Below are 20,304 nucleotides of genomic sequence, written 5' to 3' on the forward strand. Positions count from 1 at the left end.
AACCTAAATAGCCTAATAAGGCACTTGATTGGACCAAACTGTTGCAGAAAAATGAGGTGGGGGAGGGGAATGTTGGATACTTAGACCATGTGACATTGAACAAAGCTCCAGAAATAACAACATACTTTGCCTTGTCAACCCTGCAAAGTCCTCCTTACTAACATCTGGGAGCTTGCACCAAAATTGAGGAACTGTCCCTCAGATTTCAGTGACAAAAACAGAAATTGCTGGAAAAACTCAGCAGGCCTGGCAGCATCAGTGGAGAGAAATCAGAGTTAATGTTTCTGGTCCGGTGATCCTTCAGAACTGATGGTAGCTGGACCTGAAACATTAACTCTAATTTCTCTCCACAGATGCTGTTAGACCTGCTGAGATTTTCCAACAATCTCTACTTTTTGCTTCTGATATCCAGCATCCACAGTTCTTTTGGGTTATCCCACAGATTTCAGTAATTGAGAAGTCATGAATAATGCTGAACATTGCACACAATCATCAGCAAAAAAATTGTATTTCTGACCTTATGATGGAGCGAAAGTCATTGATAAAGCAACTGATGATAGTTGGAATAAGACACTACCCCGGAAAGCACCTCCAGCAATGTCTTAAAACGGAGATGATTTGGCTCTGGCGAGGACAATCTCTTCCAATGTGTGACTCCAACCAATGAAGTATCTACAATTAGCTACAATACACAATCAAATGCTGACTTGATTTCAAAGGCAGTCACTCTCATCTCACTTCTTGAATTCTGTTCTTTTGTCTATCTTTTGAACCAAGATTCTGAGCCAAGTAGTTCTAGGAGAAGCCAGACTGGGCATTAAAGAGCAGATTATTGCAGTTTGGATGCTGCTTGACAACACCTTTTGTCACTTTTGCTGATCATTAAGATTAGATTCATGAGTTGATAATTGGCTGAATTGGATTTGTCTCGCATTTCTGAATCATTGGTTAGTTACCAGTGTTTCAAGTGTACTGCAGCTCTGTTGGAACGTTATATTTACCAAGTATTTCCCAACAAAATGATCAGATAATCTGTTTTTGATAGTATTAGTTGAGGGAAAACTGGAGAAAGTCCTATTATTTGAATAGAGCCATTGGACTGTCTAAATTTGTATAAAAAATAAACTCAGGAGCTTGATTTAAGACAACTTCAGGAATTGTAGCTGTCTCTCAGTGCCATACTGAAATATCAGTATAAATTTTATGCTTAATAATCAGCTGTGGAGTTTGAGCCCACAACCTTCTGACTTGAGACTAGAATGTTAACAGGGGGCCATGGGCCGTGGCAAAATCCTCCTTAGAAATGTACCAAGGCAGGAATCAGAAAATGTACAAAATTTAAGTAAAAATCTAAGGGCTCTGTAAGTACTAGGACTTCTGAATGGAATCTGTCAAGAAAACTTGGAGATGTTGCATGACCACTATCACAACAGTTCATAGCTCTGAATTATTAATGGGCACATTGAATTTTTAAGTAAGGCCATGTTTTTTCTTAAATTATAAAGTAAATAAAAAGACAAAGATGGCAGGAAATGTAAACCCTGAGAATGTAATTCAGTCACAGTTTGGAAAATTCCTGAGTGGATTATACTCAGTCCTGTGAGACACCTTGGAATGTCACACTTGGAGGGTGTCACGGAACTTCAATTAGGGACACTTCAAAAGAAGAGATGCGACTCAAAAATGAACTGTAATCTCCTTTGGTTACAGAAATGTTGGAGGTCAATCATCACTTCACCAGATTCTCTGTCCTGTGCATTATATACCATCCTGTGGATGCGATGTGAAGCTTAAAAAAAGCAGTTCTGGGTGAAAGGCGTTTGTCTTTTTCTTTTCCAGGAATATACAAGTAAAGGCATTAAAAACCAGCTATAAGCCTGGTTTTGGTGTGCTAGTCTGGTGTTCTAGTTTCATGGGGCTGGTGTGTGCTATAAAGATTACGGCCAAATAACATTTGCTAGGCATCTCTGTATTTGCAGATAAAGGAAAAGAATCTTTCTCGCTGATCACTGGTAGCAAACTGCAAGTCAGCAAAGCCACAGTCAAAAAGGAAATAGGATAACTCCCTTCAGCTGATTTGCAGAAACAAGAGTGTTTAATCCAACTGCTGAAGTCAGCGCTACCAGAAACATCCAACTCAGCAGTCACAATGTTTCACCAAAACACCTCACGGAGAGGCCAATGACTGATCCATATGTCTTTTTTCTAACTGTTATGTGTTTTGTCACTTCTCATTTCTAATCTGTGAGTATGTGTGTTGTGTTTTATTAGGAGAAAGTGAGGACTGCAGATGCTGGAGATCAGAGCTGAAAATGTGTTGCTGGAAAAGCGCAGCAGGTCAGGTAGCATCCAAGGAGCAGGAGAATCAACGTTTCGGGCATGAAGAAGGGCTTATGCCCGAAACGTCGATTCTCCTGCTCCTTGGATGTTGCCTGACCTGCTGCGCTTTTCCAGCAACACATTTTTAGCTGTTGTGTTTTATTATTCCTGGATATTGCAAATTCTGTGACCAGAGGGATGATAAGCTATTGCTAATCTGTTTAAATATGCTGGTTGGATGGTCTTTTCTGTTAATGAGCATATGTTTTAGTTGTACATGTTTAAGTGAGATGTTAACTGGAGTCAAGAGCTCAAAGAATGGCAAAATCAGCATGAGGCACTGGCTGGTGACAAAATCTACCGCCGCTGCATATGTTCCACAGATGTTCACTATACAGGTGCGTTAAAACCGTCACCAGGATGGAGTTTGGCTTGAGTCAAATGTGGATGTAATTTTGGATCTTCAAGGCCATCAGTTACATCCAAATGATTTGGATCTGAATTTTGCAGCAACTCAATCTTACAATTGCACTTAACTTTTGCCAGTATTAACTTCAATAGCTTATAAAAAAAATGGATATTTGTTTAAAATAGATGTAAAGTCTTCCTTTTTGACATCAAGATATTTTCAATCATAAAGAGTAGATTTGCCTTACTGCATGGTTCTGTACTTTATGTTCAAAGCAAGTAATTTCTTTTGATCAAATAAAATATTGATGTAACTGCAATTTCCCCAAGGCATTGTTTATTATTCATTGATTCCAGCTTTCAAGGTTCAGGCCATAAATAATGTGTGCACAACAGTTGGTTTGATGTTCATGTTTGTGTAGAGTCTGTGAGAGAGTTTTGGCAATTAATTATTTTGATTATAAAGGCTAATCTAAGTACACTCTGACACTGGAGGTGTACTGGAAAGAAGGTCTGTCATTATGTCCGTTTTCTCAGTTTACAGGAGACGTGGTTTGCTCAGTACAATAATATATTTGAAGCACTGCAGAAAGATTTACTGTACTGCAGGATAAATATAGACAAAACCTGATGTGTTAGTTTCACACTGTTCTTAAAGCTCAGGTGAAACTATTCATTGCAGCATCGGTTTAGCAATACCTTGATGCAATTCAAATGTTTACTGCCCATTTGGAAATTCATCAAAGGTTCATTGCATGGTCATCAAAAACAACATAGCCACTAATTTAATAAGCAAGAAAAATGACATTATCACCAGAAAACCAGGAAATACAATGTTGCACGTTTCACAATCACCTTCGCAAATGCACTGATGCTGTTATCTCAAAGATAAAATGTTTAAAAAAAACTGATGAGAAGGTTGAAGTACACTGAAAAGATAAGCAATGTAAAATTCTGTGTTGCCATAGAGCAGATCACCTTAATCACTCAATTTAGATGTACAGTAAATCGACCTTTTAAACATATAACAGCTCTACATTAAAAGAGTCAGCAGGTAAACATAGACTAGGTTAAGATTAGATTCCCTACAGTGTAGAAACAGGCCCTTCAGCCCAACCAGTCCACACAGACCCTCTGAAGAGTAAGCCACCCAGACCCATTTCACTCTGACTAATGCCCCTAACACTATGGACAATTTAGCATGGCCAATTCACCTGACCTGCACATCTTTGTATTGTGGGAGGAAACCAGAGTTCCCAGAGGAAACCCATGCAGACACGGGAAGAATGTGCAAACTCCACAAAGACAGTCACCCGATGCTGGAATCGAACCTGGGACCCTGGTGCTGTGAGGCTAACCACTGAGCCACCGTGCCACCCAGAAATTGAGCCTGACGTGATTTGAACACGCAACCTTCTGATCTGGAGTCAGATGCGCTACCGTTGTGCCACAAACCCACAGCCCTGTCACAACACTGTTAAATGTACAGTAGCACTTTAATATGAAGCCTACATCAGATTCACATTGTTAAGTGTGCAGCAGGTCTCCATTTTGAACATATGGTGGGATCTCACTGCTCAATGGTAAAGCTCCACGTTTACCTCCTCTCCCTAAACCCTTCAAGAGATGAGTGCCCAATATGATCCTGAATAAATCGTGCAGAAGTCTCTTCCTGAACATCACAACTGCAATATGTAACAGCTTCTGCACTGAAAATACCTAGAAACTGCCCTCTGAGCCGAGTTTGACTTTCCTCTTTGGCATTGACAAACTATGTGGTCTTTTCGTGTCCCTCATTCACCTGGGAGTCGGTGGAGAAGGAAGGAAACAGCAAATGGAGCCCTGACGCAGCATTGATCAGGTTGGGGTGAAGCCAGAATTGATCCAAAATTTAGAATCATGCCGCCCAGGAGCAGGGGTGCCATCACTGGGGTGGACCATGTACTCCAGGGGTTAAAAAGAGAAGTTATCCAAACCTTCATTTTATTTCCTATATTTGGAAGGTTAAAGGGTGATTTAATTGAGGTATTCAACACATTTAAGGGGAACAGAGAGATTAGATAGAGTTAAACTATTTCTGCTTGTTGGAGTGCGGTGTACTGAGACTCGGGGGCATAGTTTGAAAATTAGAAGCATACCTTTTTAGGAGTGAAATCAAGAAACATTTCTACACATGAAGGGCAGTGGAAGTTTGGCATTCCATATGGAAATGCTAATTGATGACAAAGCATTTTAAAAGAGAGCTTGATAGATTTTTGTAAACCAAATGTTCTAAAGATATTGGAAAAGAGTATGGAGTTTAGTCCAAGGCCAGCTATGATCTCATTGAATGATTGAACGGGGTTAAAGGACTACATTACCTCTCCCACTTCCATATAGCATAGTGGTTTCTGCGCTGCTTGCCTTGTGTAAAGGTTTCAGTCACCAGTGAATCATAGGACTGTAAGAACTGATAGATTTTCAGGAGTTTTCCTTAACAGTTTATGCAGCCTTCCCTGGAGGGATTAGGTAAATTAATTCAGAATTGAACCTGCAAAAAGCTTTTCTTATTATTTGTTTTGAATTTGATGACTTTTGAACATGAACTTTTATTTTTGTCAATCTAAATATCATTGAATGTTATCCATGTAGTTTAGCCTTTTCTCTTACTGTGTACATATTCACTCAATAATTTCAATTATGTTGCTTTATGTATGATAACACTGTCCAGGAACGGGGAAAACATTGCCTTTTCAATGAACGATATTTGTAAATAGTGATTTGGTACAGACCTTCAGTATTGATGAAAAATGACTACTTTTGTTGAAACTTTTTGTCTTGCAATCATCAGTACAATTCATAACAATACCAATGTAGAGAAAATAAAAATGTAAAGACAAAATCTTTGACAGAAGTGTTTTTCTGTGGCAATACTCAAGAAGATGTGTGAGGTGATGCATCCTGGTAAACAAAAGCCACCATGCCACCCTTAATTAATTCCGATGAGGCTGAGAGTCTGTGTTTCAAAATGGCATATTAAACACTCCATTTCAGATTTGGCAAGAGTCCTTAAAGTACATTTACCCTTTGTCTCTGTTATGAAGTACTACATCTTTCTGGTTCTTGAAACAGTTAAATTCCAAAGATAGAGTCAGTATGTAAAGACATTTTCTTCAAAATCTTGGTTGAATATAAGAAATTATTTTGCACTGGTATCTTTAAGCAAAGTTAGTGAAAATGTACAGTTGGTAACAATTGTAGTTATAACATTAAGTGAGCTTTTGCTTGTCCCCATTATCATTCATTGTTTTTAATGTGAGCTAACAAAAGTAAAGATTGTTAACAAATAATATCTTCAACAGACTCCAGCCACTCAAACTCTGAAGATTGCAACTCCTCCATTGGGATAGCAGAATTGCACACAAACACAGAAGGTGAGCATCGGCATATCAAGCTTGCACAGATAATGGAACATTTTTACAAAGATGCAGGAGAAAGGAAATTGGTGGAGTCTGACCCTGTGTCAGAACAAATTGCACATCTGCTGACCTCAAAGATTTCACAACTGAAAGAAAAGGGAGGTGGTCAGTATTTGCTGCGAAGCTTCCAAATGGCCCTTGTTTTGCTTTCTAAGCATGGTGCCAACATCTTCAAAATAGGAAATTGTAGAGGTGGGCATTTCTCCTCCTCCGTCAATTCTGCAGAATTCAGCTCTTTGCCTGGACTCTCAAAGGATGTTGTCTGTTTTATTCAGCAGGAGATTTCAAAATCTGCAAATACAATGATATGAAACATATTAAAAATGTTCTATGTAAAATATTTTGATAATTGTGGAACAAGTTATTTTCTGTAGTATTTGCAAATAAATATTTAGTACGTTTATGATATGTTTGCAATTAAATGTGAGTGCATTCATTAAAATATCAGGTGGATATTTTGCAAATGATTAACTATTTGGCATCCAGTATAACTACAAGTGTTTTGTAGGCTTAGGTTTTAAAATGAATGCTCAATTTTATGTAGAAATTCTATCATATTTAAAACTGATGAAATGTTTAATCATCTACAATGTACAAATTAATGTTTCTTTATTGGAAGTATGAAGCAATTGTGATGAAACGCATACCCTGCTATTAAATACTTATAATTTTTGTATATTTTTAATGATAACAAAATTGACCTGATTATATTAATTCACCAAGTTGAAGGAGAAAATGTGATCCAACAAGAGACATAGAACAAACTACAAACCAGCTGCTGACATCTTGGCATTTGGTCACAACATACATGTATGGGATTGAATAGAAGGAGTAAGTCATTTGGGGCATGAACCTGCTTGTGATTTGTTTGTATTTTGCATTCCACATTCCCACTATAAACTTTGACTTCTTTGCCTAACAAGAGTTTATCCACTTCTGTGGTGAAAATATTCAATGACTATGCTTCCGCTGCCTTCTGAGGCAGACTGTTCCAAAACTTCAAAATCCTCTTGAGAGTAAACAAAAATCTCCACACGTCTGTCCACAAGGGCCACACCTAATTTTTAAACTATTTTTAAATGTTAGTTTTAGAAAATTTAAATTATTTGGGATCTACTTATTTAATCAAGTCACCCTTCACTCTTTTAAATTCCAGTGGATATAGCTAAGGTTCTTCAACATTTCCTCATAGACAATCCACTCATATCAGATATCGATCTTATAAGTTAAACCAAAGAAATCTGAAAGAAAAAAAAAATTGCTGGAGAAACCCAACAAGTCTGGCAACATCTGGCAGAATTAATGAAGAGTCACCCAACTCGAAACTTTAATTCTGCTTTCTTTGCATAGATACTGCCAGACCTCCTGAGTTTCTTCAGCAATTTCTGTTTATATATCAACCTAATAAAACTTATCTAACCTGCTTTCATTACCTTTATCTGCTTCCTTGAATAAGGAGACCCAAACTGCACAGCTGGTATGTTACCCTACATTCTGAGCTCCTACTTTGTGCTTTACCTACATTTCATGCAGCATCGTGTTAAATGTCTTCTGGAAATCCAAGTATAGTATGCCCATAGGCTCCACTGTTTCCAATATATTTTCAAAAAACTCCAGTAAATTTCCTTTCACAAAATCATGCTAACTTTTCCCAACTACCTTTTTTAAGTGTCCACTTATAAACTCCTTAATGATCGATTCTCACACTTTTCCCATGATGTCAAGCTGACTGACCTAGTGGTTTCCTTTTTCTGCCTTCCTCCCTTCTTAAGTAGAAGAGTTATATTTGTTTATTTCCAGTCTGATGGAACCTCGATGCATTTACTGCCTCATTCACCACCTCGTTTAAGATCCTCGGGTGAAAGACTATCAGGACCTGGAGATGTGTCAGCTTGCAGCACTGTCAGTTTGCTCAGTACCACTTCCTTAGCGATAATAATTTCACCAAATCCCGCTTCTCCTTTCAACTCCTGATTTACAGCCATTACTGGAATGTTTTCTGCATCCTCTGTAGTGAAAACAGAAGCAAAGTATATGTTCATTACCATTTTCTAACACCCCATTCACATTCTCTAGAGGACTAATACTCTCTTTGCTTTTTTTACATTCATTCATGAGATATTGTTGGTCTGTCACCGTAGTCTTTCCAGACCATCAGGCTGCTCTCTTATTAGAGACAGAGCGACTAATGGTGATTTAACCTGAGGGCCACCATACCTTAGGTGAGGGGAGAGATTGAGAAGGAGAGTTCTTCATGGTAACCTCAGCCAGTGATAGGAATTGAACCCACGCAGTTTGTGAACCCACGCTGCTTCACAAACCAACCATCCAGCCACATAAGCTGACGAGACCAGATTTATTACTAGTCCTTAATTGCCCTGAGGACAGTTAAGATTTAACCACAATTCTGTGGATCGGAGTCACATCTAGGCTAGACTAGCTAAGGATGGCAGATTTCCTTCCCTAAATGGTATTTATGACCAGATGAGGTTTTACGTAATGTAGATGCCATTAAATTCCATATTTTTATTGAATTCAAATTTCACCATTTTCCATCAGAGTTGCATGACGAATGGTCAAACTGTCTAAACAGTCCAAAGAAAGGAAACTGAGGAGAGTCAGTGAAGTAAAAATTAAAGAGTTAATGGGAGTAATATTTCTGTGGAATTGAGTAGCGTTTGGAAATAGGTTAAAACTTTGTTTTTTGTGCAAAGATCTTACTATATATGTATATAGTAACTTTGTTTTTTATTATTTTCTTTTGTGCAATAAATGTTCTAAAATAAAATCTGCAGCCTCATGTAAACATGTTTCAGTGACTAACCATCATGCTAACCAACTGAGACAGTAAAATATATGATTCATCAAGCCAGGTTTCATTCTGGGATTTGATGTCCAGTATAGCTATCAGCAAGGTCATAACAATACTGATTATATAGGTTCTGAAGTTAAAGATAAATTAACTTGTCTTTTATTAATGTTAACAGGGAGTACAAGTTTATGAACTTTTGAATAGAATATCCATTGTGATCTTATTTATTTCTAACACAGGTTAGAGTTCAACACTGGATACCAAATAACTGCTGAAAACAACTCTTATTTATACACCACGTAGACACTTCCTAAGGAAAATCAGATAATTTGCTTTGAGGCTTTCAATTCTCAGATTACTGAGACACAATCCTCATGGGTCATATCCTATGATAGCAGGTTATGGCTCTGTTGCACATTACTTCTTTGTAATCCCAATATGGAACTCAGCCCATTTCCTGCAATTGAAAGATAAAATAATTTTGCATAGTTATAAACATGTTTTATAAAACACTAAGTTCACATGTTAAGGTGAATGTTGATCTTGTGTGATTGTGTAAGGTGGATGATAATGAATTGGCAACCAGCTTACAGTTCCCTAATGTTTCTTTCCCCATTGAAATCAAAATCCGGTGACTCTTTGTCCCAACTCATTGATTATTCAAAGCAAGGATTGTGCTACTGGTTCCTTTTCTGCCCAGTAATTTGCAATAGGCTTGAGAATTGAACTAATTCCATTCTCTGATGAATATATTTATAACTGACAATGCATGTTAGAGACGTCCTGACTACAATACATGTCAATGCTTCCTGGATTTTTTTAAACTAACTTTTGTTGGTTAAAATACTCTGGCTCAGTTCAAAGGGATGACATAATGGCTCAGTGCTTAACAAAGCTGCCTCCCAATGCCAGGGACCTTGGTTTGATTTCATCCTTGGGTGACTGGCTGTGTGGAGTTTTCACGTTCTCCCTGTGACTATGTGGGTTTTGTCCGGGTGCTATGGTTGCCTCCCACAACCCAAAGATATGTAGGTTAGATCGATTGGCCATGCTAAATTGCCACAGTGTCCAGGGATGTACAAGCTAGGTGGGTTAGCCATGGGAAATGCAGGGTTTCAGGAATGGTGTAGGGAGCTGCATGTGAGTAGGATGCTCTTTGGGGAGTTGGTGTAGACTCGAGGGGCCAAATAGCCACTCTCTGCCTTGTAGGGATTCTATTTCGCATCTATGTTGTTCTATGAAATGCTACATTAAATATACGGAAATATTTTTGACTTTAATTATAGCTTGTCATTTCCATGTTGGTATAAGTAGACGACCTGCATTATCATAAGCCATTCGATCCATACAAAAATGATCACACTTATTTCTTCCTTCCTTATAGGAATATATTTGGCCTCTCTTAACAGAACAGTCAATGATTTTAAAACGCAGCACAAGGAAAACATAGCTACAACATGTCTTACCACTCTGAGTACAGTGATTTGGACTTCCAGTATATTGTCTCAATCAGCGAGCTACCTACCTGCCTGAACACTGTTGAAAATACAGCAGTTAAAATTTTGGTGATTTTAGAAAGTACTGTCACATGTAATAATTTTTTTTTGCTACATCAGCTCCAAAACAATTCATGTGTAATTGATAGCAGCATGTTTTCAGTTTTCTTTCACAGACTAGTTGTAAATTCTGCCGAAAGTGTTATTATCTGAAGATTTTATGTGCTGATCCCCATGATGGATTTTATCAGCCTATGACAGCTGCATTCAGTTTAGTCATTGAGTATGAGTCCAGCCACTCAGTCATGCCACTACCCGTGACAATGTTACAGTCAGCAAATATCATTTTATTTCTAGCTATTGATTCCCACTTCCAGGGCACTTAAAGTCAGCTTTTGCTCTTCCAGTATATTCTCTCTGTATGGATATTTTCCAGTCAACCTGTTCAAAGATGTTATTATACACCTCTGGAGCAGGTGGGAATTGAACTCAAGCCCCTGGCTCAGAGGTAGAGATTCTACCACTGTATGAGCCCCCTTGAAATATATGTGAGCCAAGTAGCAGTTGAAACTAGCATGCATTAGGTTTCATACTTTATGAATACTATTGTCATAGAAATCTAGTCACACTTCTGCAAAAGACACTTTTTTATTTGGTACTGAAGTAAGACCACTTGATGATGATTAATATTTAAATGCACATTAGTAACCTTAAAATAGACAAATGTAGCTATGAATACTTCTTCTAATGATGATAGGAAATGCTGCTGATACAGAAGGAATGATGAGATATATAACCAATGCTATGAGAACCTAAAAGCCATCACAATAGCATGTTCCTTATTGTTGGGTCAAGGTGGGAAAGGCGCAGCGCCAGAAGAGGCTGCAGGCTGCATATCATTTTCATTTTAGTAATGTCACAGACCAATGATGCATTACTATGTAATGGCTAAGGGACAACAAAATTCCAGTCTTCAATACATACCAAGCAAGCAGTGATTTTATTTATGAACAAAGAGAAAATAAATGCTGCAAGATTTCTCACTGCATGTAGCATCTCTTTACTGGTCTTGCTTTCACTCAATGGAAGAAGGGTTCTCAGTTTGATTGAAAATATACAAATAAAGGTACTTCTGAAACTGCCTGGCACAATATTTGACCATTCAAAGTAAAGACCATAGGTGACAATAACTCACTAGTGTGATGGTACTGTGACTTTAAGAGGTGTGTTCTGTCCTGTTTCTCTTGCAGAGTGGTTTGCTCAGTTGGGAGGTCATGTTGTGGCTGTACCGGACATTGGTTAGGCCACGATTGGAATACTGGTTGATTATGGTCTCCCTGCTATGAGAAAGATGTTGTGAAACTTCTTTCAGAAAAGATTTACAAGTATGTTGCCCGGATTGGAGGGCCTGAGCTACAGGAAGAGGCTGAATAGGCTGGGGCTATTTTCCCTGAAGGGTCGGAGGCTGAGGGGTGACCTTATAGAGGTTTATAAAGTCATGAGGGGCATGGAAATGGTGACTGGTAAAGGTCATTTCCCCAGGGTATGTGGATCCATAACTAGAGGGCATAGGTTTAAGGTGAGAGGGGAAAAATTTGAAAGGGACCTAAGGGACAACTTTGTCATGGAAAGGATGGTGAGTGTATAGAATGAGCTGCCAGAGGAGGAAGTGGAGGTGCGTACAATTACAACATTTAAGCAGTATCTGGATGGGTATATGAATAGGAAAGGTTTAGATAGATATGGGTCAAATGCTGGCAAATGGAACTAGAATAATTTAGGATGTCTGATTGGCATGGATGAGTTAGACTGAAGGATCTTTTTTGTGTTATATGAATTGAATTGAATTGAATTTATTGTCACATGTACCGAGGCACAGTAGAAAGCTTTGTTTTGCGAGTAATACAGGTAGTTCACATAGTTAAATAGCATAGGTAAGGAAATAATAGATAAACAGCGGCAAAACAAAAACACAGGTACAGGCGAATGCTAAGAGTTTGTGTGTCCATTCAGTATTCCAACAACAGCAGGGTAGAAACTGTTTCGAAATTGGCTGGTGTGTGTGTTCAGGCTTCTGTACCTTCTCCCCGATGGTAGAGGTTGTAGAAAAGCATTGTCAGGGTGGGATGGGTCTTTGACAATGCTGGTGTCCTTTCCTTGACAGCGTGCCTGGTAAATGGATTCTATAAACGTTGGCAAGGATATTCGCCATCATGGCAAATTTTCTCAGCTGCATGAGGAAGAAGAGGCGTTGTTAGGCCTTTGTAACCAGTGCGTCCACATGAAGAGTCCAAGAAAGCTTGTTGTTGATTACCACTCCCAGGAGCTTGACACTTTCCACTTGTTCCACCTCTGTGCTGTTAATGTGTAGGGGGGCATGAGTAACGTCCCGCCAAAAGTCAAAAATAAGTTCCTTGGTTTTGCCGGCATTGAGAGCTAGGTTGTTCTCAGTGCACCATTTTTCCAGGTCTACCACCTCCTGTCTGTAGTCTGTTTTGTTGCCATCTGAGATTCAACTGACTATGTGGTGTCATCAACGAACTTGTAAATGGCATTAGTCTGGTATTGGTGACATGGTCAAGGGTATACAGCGAGTACAGTCAGTTTTCCAGTTTTATGACTTTATGGTGATGACATGTCTCCTTTAGACAGGCAGTTGGTAAACAGCTTTGAATTCTTCCTGGATGCATTTTTTAAAAGTAAGACAAAAGAATCATGAGAGGACAGGGTCAGGCACATACACCGATTCAAAAGGATTTTGGTTTTGCTTTCAGTTAGTTGGTGGATTTTGCTGGCTGCTGGAGCTTAAATCTTGAGTTCTCTGCTGCTCGAGGCAAGTCTTAGACAGAGATGCTTCCTCTTAAAAATCAAAAGGGGCAGATTGTTTCTTTCGGTGTTTGTTTCAACTGGACTGGAGAGAGAAAGCATGTGAGAATAGTAACTATTGCTGAAATGTTTATGGGATGCTGCCTCTATTGGAACAGTCAAAGATTAGTGGTTAAATAATACATTATGTCTTAAGTATTTCAATAGAGTATAACTATGCCAATTCTTCCTTTTGTTGTATATTACCTGTGTGCAAGAGTAAAATGTGTTTCATTAAAGCTTAGTGGTAGACCAATCGGATCATATCTAGACATAGCGCCTTACACTTGCCTTTTTGAAAAAATAAACGTTAGGGTCTAGGCAGTCTCCATAACCTACTTTGAGGGGTTCTGGTCTGGTCCATAACATTCTTAGATCAGCTGATTGAGTTTTGATAAAGCCTTATGTCATAGACTAAATGAGAAGTGCTCTGATCTGACAATTTATTTCATTCTATTCATAAGGCTTATGAAAAATGTGAAGTATCCCAACTGAGTGTAAACTTTCATATTAATTAATGATTATTGACCTAACTGTGACAGTCACAGCATTGGCATTGAAAATGCCCAGAGTATGCTGCATTTAAGTAAATAATTCATTTCACATATCTCATGTCATTATATGAAAAAAAAACCTTTGGCAAAACTTCACTGATGAATCTAACTGGGCTTGTTTTCAATGGAGCCTCAGATGAATTATGTTGTCAATCGATTGCTGGATTAATTTCTTCCTCGTATTGTACATGGAATGAAATGAAAACCAGGTTTAAATTCAGAAATAGTTGGAGCATTCATTGCATTCTATAGTTAATGGAATAGCACTTTAAAAAGAAAATGAACAATTCTGCACAGAAACACAAATGTTCCTGTCTTGTCTAATCCTGATTCATGTTGTAGAAGCTGATCAAAATTAAATTAAGGCTGCTGCAACCTGAACAATAGGCTTTTTAAAAAACAATTGTGCTGGATGCTGTGTCATCCTGTTGCATTTTAAAAATTAGATTCTACACAGAGACTCATAAACATAGTTTTTTAATATTTGTTGTGTTTCAATTCGGATTAATCTGTGTTCTGCAGATAACAGACCATGACTGAGTCACAGAGTGACAAGTCACTGGCCTGTTTGATATTAACTTACCTGTACAACTCTCTTAATAACAGTTATTTTTCACTAGAAATAACTTGATACATTCAGAGTATCAGCGTTTTGATAACCGGAAAGTGCCAATAATGAAAGAAAAATGATAATTCCTTTACTAAATTACTGTCAGTCAAATGATCATCTTTCTTCCTTTTCTTAGCTTGGATGAATGATTATAGACAAAAAAAACTGAAGTTGCTGGAACCCAAAATAGACAGGTAGGAGGCTGGAAGAATACAGCAAGCCAGGCAGCATCAGGAGGTGGAGAAGTTTACATTTCGGTTGGGTCTTGAAGAAGGGATGAATGAAAATAGCTTGAGTCGCACCATTCTGCATCAAGCCTCACTGATGAGGAATCTCTTCCATTTTCAGCAGCTGCCCTGGATTATCAACCTCTGTGGGTGCTTTCACACAATGGTTTCATAGACAACTAGGAATGCAGAGCATCTGATTTCAGGGGCAGGGAGTTACCAACTGAACCACAAGCCTCCGAATGTCACCTATGATACAGTAAATAGCATGGAATTATTTCTTCCTATAAATGAAATATACAATTTGTTAGTAGGACTAAGAGATCACGAAATTAAAATTGTGCAAAACTATTACACTATTAATCAGTATATTTTGACAGTGCGTTTGCCTATTATTTTTAAATCTATGATCTTGCTTCCTTCTCTAATATTATTTAACAATATAGAATTAGGAACAGGTGTGGGCCATATAGATAGGGTGGTTACGAAAGCACTGAGCATACTAGCATCCATTGCTCAGTATAGAACTTGGGACATTATGTTGCGTGTGTACAAGATGTTGGCGAGGCATCATCTGGAGCACTGTGTCAAATTCTGGTAGCCCTATTGTAGGAAGGATATGATTAAGCTGAAGAGAGTTCAGAAAAAAATTACCAGGATGTTGCCAGGAATGATCGGATTGAGTTTGTAAGGGGAGACTGGATAGACTGATTAGACTTCCTACAGTGTGGAAACAGGCCCTTCGGCTCATCAAGTCCACGCCGACCCTCCGAAGAGTAACCCATCCAGACTCATTTCCCTCTGACTAATGCACCTAATACTATGGGCAATTTAGCATGGCCAATTCACTTGGGAGGATTGTGGGAGGAAACTAGAGCACCCGGAGGTGTGCTTTTATTTGGCATCATAAGCAGCATCTTATTAAGTTAGCTAAACGGCAATTGCCTCACAGACTGGGGGGAGTGGATCTCCCAGGCATTAAAAATTATACAGACACAGGGAGAATGTGCAAGCTCCACACAGACAGTCACCTGTAGCAGGAATTGAACCTAGGTCCGTGGCGTTCTGAGGCAACAGTGCTAACCACTGAGCCACTGTGCTGCCCATATGATAGGCTGGGACTTTTTTCATTGAAGCATAGGAGGTTGAGGGATTACCTTATAGAAGTTTATAAAATCATGATGGGTATAGATAAGGTGAATGGCAGGTGTCTTTTCTCTACTGTCGGGGATCTCAAGACTGGGGGCATATTTTAAGGTGATGATTTAAAAAGGCATGGGGGCAATTTTTTTACACAGAGTGGTTTGTGTGTAGAATGAACCTCCAGAGAAAATGGTGGATATGGGTACAGTTACAACAATTAGAATACACTTAGATAAGTACATGAATCAGAAATATTTGGAGGGAAGTGGCACAGGCAGGCAGGGACTAGTTGAGTTTGGAATTATGGTCGGTGTGGACTGGTTGGACTGAAGGATCTGTTTCTGTGATGCATAACTCTATGACCCTATATAGATCTTAAGCCTGCTCCACCATTCGATCAATCAAAGCTGATCTTTGATCTCAACTCATTTTCTTACCCAATCCACATACAGATAGACTCCAAATATAAATTCATTCTATCTACAAATGCCCAAAAGTGAGCATCCGCAATGATTGGTGCTTTACTGTGAGACTGGGCCTCTATATTCCAGACACTTTAGCTGGGTAAAACAACTTCTCAAAATCTGCTCATCAAGCACCCTCAAAATCTTATGTTTCAATGTTTCAGATCTCAAAAATTGATTCCCTCTGCAAAATATATGATTTTCATTAAAGATTCAGGTAAAATTTCTTATGCCCGATTAACTGAAATATCTGGTGAATTTAGCATTCAGTTAAGCTCATGCAATACTGTGCACATCCTCTTCTGAGCTGGCAAGAGTTCAGATAATTAAAGTGTTTTATGCAAATAGATCAATTGAATAATACCTTAAACAGTAAATAAATCAACCTGTCAATGGTTGAGTACACAATCTATAGCTATAGTAGTGAAGGAGGAATAAAGTTGCTCCAAAGCTTATTGCACTATAGGGTGCAGTTGGTCAAAGTTGTGTTGACCTTTTCCCCCAGAAATTTAAAATTCATTAATAGGCTAAAATAGGGAAAATTCCCAAACCTACAGCTATTCAGGTTGTTCACATTAAATGAATGTATTGTTTTAAACTGGCATCACAAAACAGTTTATCCCATTAAATGTCAATCAGAATTCTGTATTACCGAGGAATCTAGATGTTCCACAGTTTAAGTCGAAAAAGGTGAGTATGTGGATACAGCGTGTGATCAAGAAGTTGCTATCCTTTTTTACAGGAGGAATAGAACATAAGAGTTAAGAGATTGTGCTTTAATTTTACAGGGTTTGGATGAGGCCACATCTTGAATACTTTGTGCAATTTTGATCTCATTATTAAAGGAAGGATATAAATACATTGGAAGCGGTTCAAAGGAGGTTTACAAGATTTGGAGTGAATGGGTTGTCGTATAAGGAAAGGTTGGACAGGCTAGGCCTGGTCCCACTGGAGCTTAGAAGAGAGAGGAATGACTTGGTTGAAGTTTATAAGATCTTGAGCAAATGGAAAGGATTTTGCCTTTTGTGGGTTAGTCCAGAAATTGGAGACGCTGTTTTCAAATTAGGGGTCACCTCTTCAAGGGAAAGAGAAGGAGTTTTTTTCTCTCTCTCTCTCTCAGAGGTTTTTGCACCTTTATGCCTGAGTAGACGGTGGAGGCAGAGTCATTCAATATTTTTAAGACAGAAATAGATATACTGTATTCTTGTCAGGCAGGGAATCAAAGATTATTGGGGTGTGTGTGGGTAAATGGAATTGGAAACACAGATGATTTGTGACCTTTTTGAATGGCAAAACACTTGCAATGTCACAACATGGCTATGCACGTATTGCTGGAAAATGGCACTACTTTAGATTTAGTGTAGCTTTGGTTGCACAGACTTGATGGACTGAAGGGTCTCCTCTGTTCTGTACAATTCTGTGAGCAGGCTTGAGAGATCAAATTGTCCAGCGCTGCTTCTGTTTTGTATGTTTGTCTGATCTGATCATTTTTATAGCCACAATTCTTGCCTATACACAATGTGTACCTTCATTTTGTTGACACAGTTTTTAATTTCTTCTCAAGAAAGAAATAAATTCAAGCTGAAGATGAAACAAAAAAAAACTCAATGTTAGATTTTTAGCAATGTCAAGGCAGCATTTTAATGTTGAAAACTTTACTGCATTTAATTTTGAAAGACTTTTTCATGTCTTTTACCCCTAAAATGTCCCTTATATCATGAAGCAGATGCACAAAATCTTAAAAAAGAAAGTTGCACACCAATTAAGTATTTTGAATCCCAAATGAAGGATTTTTCACTTTACATTAATTTTTTATCCTGAAGTACCAAGCTGACAATAAATATTTAAAGCTTGTTTATATAAGATTTTTACTCTTAAAATAGCTTTCACTCCAAAGGACTGTAAAAGGAAAAAGGAATCTGTACATGCTATCAAATTGATTGGTGGCCTTGTGGAAAAATATAGCGTTTGTTGCTATTTATGAGTTTAAGGATTATGGGCACAGGACAGGGTAGTCTAGACCTGTATCCTCTGGAGTTTAGAAAAGTCAAAGGTGACTTAACTGAAACTTATATGATCCTGAGAGGACTTGACTAGGTGATGTGGAAAGGATATTTTCTCTTGTGGTATAATCGAGAATCAGGGGTCATGTTTTAAAAACAAGAGGTCTCCCATTTAAGGCATTTTTTTCTCTCAGAGCTTGTGTCTTTGGAATTCCCTTCCTCAAATGGCAGTGGATGCAGAACCTTTATATATTTTAAAATAGAAGTAAATAGATAGATTTGTGATGACAAAGGGGGGATGAAAGATTTTCAGGGGATATGCAAGAATGTGGAGTTGAAGTTAAAACCTGATAGCCATGATCTTATTGACTGGTGGAGCAGGTATAAATGGCCAAGTGGCTGACTCTTGCTACTTGTTTGTATGTAATGTGATGATGCTGTCGCTTTAACGGTTATTTTGTCCTGTTTTATTTTGAAGAAAGATTGTAAGGCAGAGTTGAGCAGTGCTGAGCAATCTAGGTTAATGTAAACAGCTTGGGAGGAGTTTTTTTCGGTCACTGATCCAGATTTCAGGGTTTTGGTTTCTTCAATAGCATCAGAAACTATTGGGGTCTCAACAGAGTTGGAAGCTTCAGTGAATGTCTCCTAGCTGCTACTCTTTCTGGATTTTCTCCTGATTTACTTTCCTCCTGGATTCGAGAACTGCATGTGAGAATCTGTGTCTGAATTTGCTTTTTTGCCAAGGGGTGTGCTTATGGGATGTTACTACATTAGAACAGTTCATTAATAATAGTTTGTGTAACTGTTATTCTGTAAAGTTTTCCAATAGACTTACGTTATTCCAAATTCCTCTTTATTTGGTTGTATTTTATCTTCAGCGTTTACATAAACTGTTTAATGTCAAGAGTTTGACCAGTCGCATTGTATCTGGAACAGGCGCTTCATATTTGCCTTTAAAAATAGGAAAAAGTCTTGGCTACCTTCTTAAAATATTTTGAGGGGGTCTGGTCTGGTCCATAACAGTGTATGGATTGAAGGCAGGACAGCTGTATTTGAGCAGAAGGTAAGCTACTGTGTTCAGGTTGGGGATGGGGATGGGGGGCCCAGGCCAATTGCAGAATCAGGGGATGTGATTTCTGTCCTTGCCTTTCCTTTTGGCCACAGAGGGTGAGTCATAAAGCAGTTTAACAAGCAAATCCTTCCATTACTTCCCCACTATTTCTCAAACAGATGGTATGCCAAAATATGTTGATTTATTATAAAGGAATTAAGGAGATCACTGGCACTCTTAGCACTGTGGAATATAAAACCCCATTTCCCAGTGACAACTGGCTACAGTAATACTCTGTGTTCCAAATGTCTGCTTCCTAGTTTAAAATAATGAATCAATTTCAGGGCAAAAATAACCTGGCCTGACAAATTTCCAGCAAAGTCCTAGTTTCCTGTCACCCGACTGTCATCATGTTTTATGACCCATCTTCGATGTTCTAAAACTTGTCAAATGTAGTGAAGATTCCAATTTAGAGATTGCGAGATGTTCCTTTTGAGGGGTGAGTTTCCTGCTCCCAAAAATGCCCCCTTCCTCAAACCAAGCCATGCCCACCTCCTGCTGTGCCACTCTGTGTGAGCTGATATTTGAAGACTTCTTTTCGTAACTACCTCGTGGCTTGAGTTTTTGATGATCTAAATGTGTAATTTCCCATTTTCATCACAATGAGGAGTGGGTACAATCCATTGCTGCTTGGTTACCTCATCAGTATCAAGTCACAGTTAAGGTCATAATCAAAATCTAAAAGTGAGATGCATTTATTGTATTGAAAGATTTATAATGAAATTTCAATAATTCTGCAAGGTCTCACCAAGTCCCAGCTTGTATTCCACATGAAAACAAAGAGAACATTCAGGCAAAAAAAAAGGTCAAGAGTAATATAATTCGTATCCCCAG

The 20,304-nt window shown here is 38.4% G+C and overlaps 1 protein-coding gene and 1 non-coding gene across 3 annotated transcripts in view; one reads left to right on the plus strand and one right to left on the minus strand.

Moving 5' to 3' along the window:
• LOC122553248 (shieldin complex subunit 1-like) overlaps positions 1 to 8,981 on the plus strand; it is an 86,668-nt gene extending 77,687 nt beyond the window's left edge. For both annotated transcript variants that reach the window (XM_087991637.1, XM_087991638.1), the window contains exon 3: positions 6,069 to 8,981. In XM_087991637.1, coding sequence (XP_087847763.1) covers positions 6,069 to 6,496 — 428 coding nt within the window. In that variant the 3' untranslated portion in view covers positions 6,497 to 8,981. The remainder of the gene's footprint in view (positions 1 to 6,068) is intronic.
• Positions 4,113 to 4,184, minus strand: trnaw-cca (transfer RNA tryptophan (anticodon CCA)). Its single transcript has one exon. It is a non-coding gene; the product is annotated as a tRNA-Trp (tRNA).
• Positions 8,982 to 20,304: the final 11,323 nt, after the last annotated feature.

This window comes from Chiloscyllium plagiosum, unplaced genomic scaffold, assembly GCF_037043375.1.
Source record: "Chiloscyllium plagiosum isolate Xiang-an unplaced genomic scaffold, Cpla_swu_hap1 HiC_scaffold_10, whole genome shotgun sequence".
Lineage (NCBI taxonomy): Eukaryota > Metazoa > Chordata > Chondrichthyes > Orectolobiformes > Hemiscylliidae > Chiloscyllium > Chiloscyllium plagiosum.